Raw genomic sequence first — 4,082 nt, forward strand, 5'->3', positions numbered from 1 at the left:
GTATAGGTTTCTGACTGTCATCATTTTAAAAACTTTTCCCACTAATACACCCGCTGACGTCTTTTATGTCATCTGCCTAATTTCTGAGCACATTGTCTGAATACCTAATTTTACTTTTCCAAACTATTTCCTATTTATGATCCACTACCATTCATTGGATTAATAATTTTTGCGTTTTTTGGGAAGCCAGTTTGCGTAGTTTTGTTCTTAAAATTCTTAAAATACCAAACAAATAGAGCTTGATTAGGAAAATATAAATTTAATATATTAGATAAATATCACTATAAGAAATGTTCTGTACCATTGAGGGTTTGTTACTAAAATACCTTTAAATATTCCTCGTATTTTAGATAGCAAAAATGCAGAGTACAAGATTAAACTAAAACAAAAACTACAATCATGAAGAAATACACAATTTTTCTGCTTATTATTTTATCAGGTAATAAAATAAATACTTTTTAATTGTTTTAAGGTGTAAAGGATACGAATAACTTTAACTTTTCTTATCTAAGATTTAAGTCTAGAAATAAAGCTTTTTTCTATGATTTTGACAAGACTATTTAGTATTTACACGCTTTATTACAGGTCAAGTATTAAAACCTGTATACGATAGAATACAAAAAGTCATTCGAAACTTGTTCATTGATCAGCACAACGAGCTTTTATAGGTTATGGCATTTTACATGATCAAATTAATAACCGCCCCCTGTGAGACTATAGGTCACGAGTTGGTCGGTTTTTCAGTCTCGTTTAATCCATGTACGGTGTACACTAAGGTTCGAGAAGAAAACAGTAGTATTGTAGTAAATTTTGCTGAGCTTTTGTCAATACTCCACTAATTTACTGATCAATGTATTCCATTAAATGTTAATTTGAGCGGAACTTTCCCAAGAATTTGCTTTCGATGGAATCTCTTTTAGAGTTCTTTAACTTTATTTGAATTTCATTACAACTTAATTGAAGACAAACAACTAATAAAAAACGAAAAATATTTTCAAATTTGAAGATTGTCAGTATTAAAGAAAGTTGAAAAATGATTTAAGTAAGAATAGGCAATACTGTAAAAAAAAGTCCGGACTTATTATTGATCAAAAGAAAATGGGAAGAAAAAATGGGAGAGTTCATTGGTTTATATTTGGCAGAAAAATCAACGAGATAGAAGCAGCAAAGCAATGGGTTTATTTAAGTCTTAAGTCTGGTTCGGGGAGGGCTGGAAGGAAAACGTATATGGGGAAATCTTTTACTTTATTCAACTACAAATTTGTTTCTTTTTTGCAAAGATATTTTAATCTATTAACATTTTTCATGTATCTTACTTACTTTTTAGGTTTTGGAATTGCTAAGGGACGAGAAAGCATACTGGAACCTATTAGATGCTACATCGGCACATGTGAAGGGAACACTGCCTTTGAAGACTGTAGGTATTATTAAAAAAGGACTTACATGGGCAAAGGAGATAATGTTATTTGTTATTTTGTACTATCTAAATTATCATAATAATCAATGTTTTAAAGATTTTTTTACTTTTACGCTTAGAAATTTTTAGGAATGAAAGACTTATTGCTGAGTGTCCTAAAGATCAAGCATATGACAGCTGTCAAACCAGCGTAAATGTTAAAGGTATCTAGATTAAAAAGGAGAAAAAATTAATTGAGTTTTGCATTGTTTGCGTGAATAGTGAATTAGTGAGAATGCTGAAGCCATACACTACAAAATTAATTTAAATTTTCTCAAATAAGATTTAGCATTTTCACCTAAATTAAAACTTTTTTTCATTTAGAAACTATGTTTTTCTTGGTTTGCATTAAACTTACATAGCTATAGCCCTGGAGTTCTCTTCATGCATACCTTTGAGTGTAACCCTTTATATGGAGATGTTCCTGCATGTTGTTCTTTTATGGGAATTAAACCATCTTTAAAGCACATTATTGGAATATTCTAATCTGTAGCAGAATTTTTTTTCTGGAAACCCTACATAATACATTTGACAGAAAAAAAAGTATGTTTCATGTGGCTGACCGCTGTGCACTGCACAGCGGTCTTATGGGAGGAAAAACGACTTTGTTCTATAGCTCATACTGAACTATACTATATTATCCTCACATTACAATCTAATAAAGATATATTCTATACCATGAAACTAATTTGATTACACATCCTAACTTCATTCCTGATGTAGTAAATGCTATTTACACAGAGCACATCTTCATCATTTTCATTTGACACTACAACGTAACAGGCCCGTAGCTGAGGGGGGGGGGGGCAAATTTTCTTAAACAAAAGAGAATGGACAAATAAAAAGAAGAAAACGAAAACTGAGAGAGAGAAAGAAAAGAAGGGGGGGGGGATAGGCAAATAAAAATCATATTATGCGTTAAGAATAATTCCTTCTTCAAATTAAAATTTTGAGAGGTTTTTAAATAAATTAATTGGCAGTCTTTATTTTGAGAAACTTATCCTTTTAATGATTTTAATTAACTCTCTTAAAGACAAATTGAAATTAAAAAAAAATATTGCTAGGTTGAAGAAAAGCTGCTTGTACATATCCTACAGCTTGCAAGGAATTTTTAAGGAGGTTTTTGGAAAACTAAAGTTTTCATGCTTCAGCTTTTCCTGAGCTTTTACATGCATTTAAGCATTCTTTTGAAGCCATTTTCTCTGTAGAAAAACAAATTTTTGCTATTCATGCAAGCCAAAACTTCTTAATACATTCATCTATGGTTTAACTTAGATCTCAACATAACATATATTCTGAACAGAATTATATGACAATTTTTTCTCTAAAAAAGGAATTATTGAAAAGCAATTTTTTTAAGCAATTAACTTCGATTAATATCACGTAAGAGAAAGAAAATGTATTGAAAACAGGGTAAATAGATCTATCAATAATAAACTATAATGTTAAAAATACAGTTTTTATAGATTTATTAATTTTGACCTTGTTGAAGGTCTTCAGTTTAGAAACTTTCTGTCCTCCACCTATCTTGAAAAACTCCTGGCCAGAAGGCCTGCTACGTAACTGTTTTAAGGGAAATTACTTACTTTTGTTTTGTGTTGATTGTGGTTAATTGTTTGGCTTGTTTTACAAAATCGCAATGAGTAAGTGCGCATGCAGCTGTAAATGATTATAAGAATAAGTTTTTTTAATAATTAATAAAGAAACAAGTTTTCCCCTCATACGTACATACCATTACGTTTAAATCTCAGCGCTTTTGAGACCACCGTAGTGAAACTGTATTTTACTACAGATAAGAAAACATTTCATGTAGCAAAACAATTTTAAATTGCCACAGACTCAAATTTTCAAATCTTTATATCTTTGCAATCGGATAGTGTAAGCCTATAATATTTCAATCTTAGATTATTTGATCTAACATAATTCATAGTTTGAAATATATAAGGTTGCAAAAATATATGGAATAGAAAATCAGAGTTTGTGACAAAGACTCAATATTTTTATTTTTTAGCATATGGAAAGATAACGGTGACGAAAGGTTGCGCTTTAAGTCCTTGTTCAATGCCTGAGATACATGGAAACGATGATGAAAAAGACGAATGTGAACGAGAAAAGTATAACGACTCTTATACTTGTAACGTATGCTGTAAAAGAAACGAGTGCAATTTTGCAAACTTGTATAAAATTTCCCTTTCTTTATTTTTAGTAAATCTTTCAATGATTCATTTGTTTTAGTTTGTATTTAGATTATATTTAATGTTGATTAAAAAATAAAATTTGAAATATTGAATTATTAGAAAAAATTTCGACAAATTACATGTCAAAATATTTGATTTTTAAAGCTGGGATGAGAATTCTGTGGAGCAGTATTTGCAGAGGTTTAAATTAGTGATGTGCCTTCAGTTGGGCCGTTTTTAAGCCTATATCTTCTTTAAGAGTCAAAATTTGGCATAGTGTAAGAAGAGCAAATTCAAAAAAAATTATTCTAAACATTAGCTTATCTTATGCACTTTTTTACCCTTGCAGAAAATATATGCAAAAAAACGATCCAAAAACGATCCAAAAACGATTTGAAAATGATGCAAAAATGTTATTGGATCGGGTTTCCGTTTTTTTAGAATAAATA

The 4,082-nt window shown here is 30.0% G+C and overlaps 1 protein-coding gene across 1 annotated transcript; it reads left to right on the forward strand.

Moving 5' to 3' along the window:
* The first annotated feature begins 354 nt into the window (after positions 1-354).
* Positions 355-3,746, forward strand: LOC111694737 (uncharacterized). Its single transcript, XM_023463733.1, has 4 exons — positions 355-439; positions 1,328-1,421; positions 1,547-1,620; positions 3,468-3,746. Exons 1-4 carry the CDS (start codon positions 400-402, stop codon positions 3,689-3,691), a joined length of 432 nt encoding a protein of 143 aa, XP_023319501.1. The 5' UTR covers positions 355-399; the 3' UTR covers positions 3,692-3,746.
* The last annotated feature ends 336 nt before the right edge of the window (positions 3,747-4,082 follow it).

The sequence above is a fragment of the Eurytemora carolleeae genome, unplaced genomic scaffold, assembly GCF_000591075.1.
Source record: "Eurytemora carolleeae unplaced genomic scaffold, Eaff_2.0 scaffold195, whole genome shotgun sequence".
NCBI classification, from domain to species: domain Eukaryota; kingdom Metazoa; phylum Arthropoda; class Copepoda; order Calanoida; family Temoridae; genus Eurytemora; species Eurytemora carolleeae.

Bases quoted from the DNA above. Each gene is read 5' to 3' on its own strand.
- LOC111694737 (XM_023463733.1), top strand. From the start codon at position 400: ATGAAGAAATACACAATTTTTCTGCTTATTATTTTATCAG. The intron at 440-1,327 runs GTAATAAAATAA...CTTACTTTTTAG, and splicing joins TCTGCTTATTATTTTATCAG to GTTTTGGAATTGCTAAGGGA. The intron at 1,422-1,546 runs GTATTATTAAAA...AGAAATTTTTAG, and splicing joins ACTGCCTTTGAAGACTGTAG to GAATGAAAGACTTATTGCTG.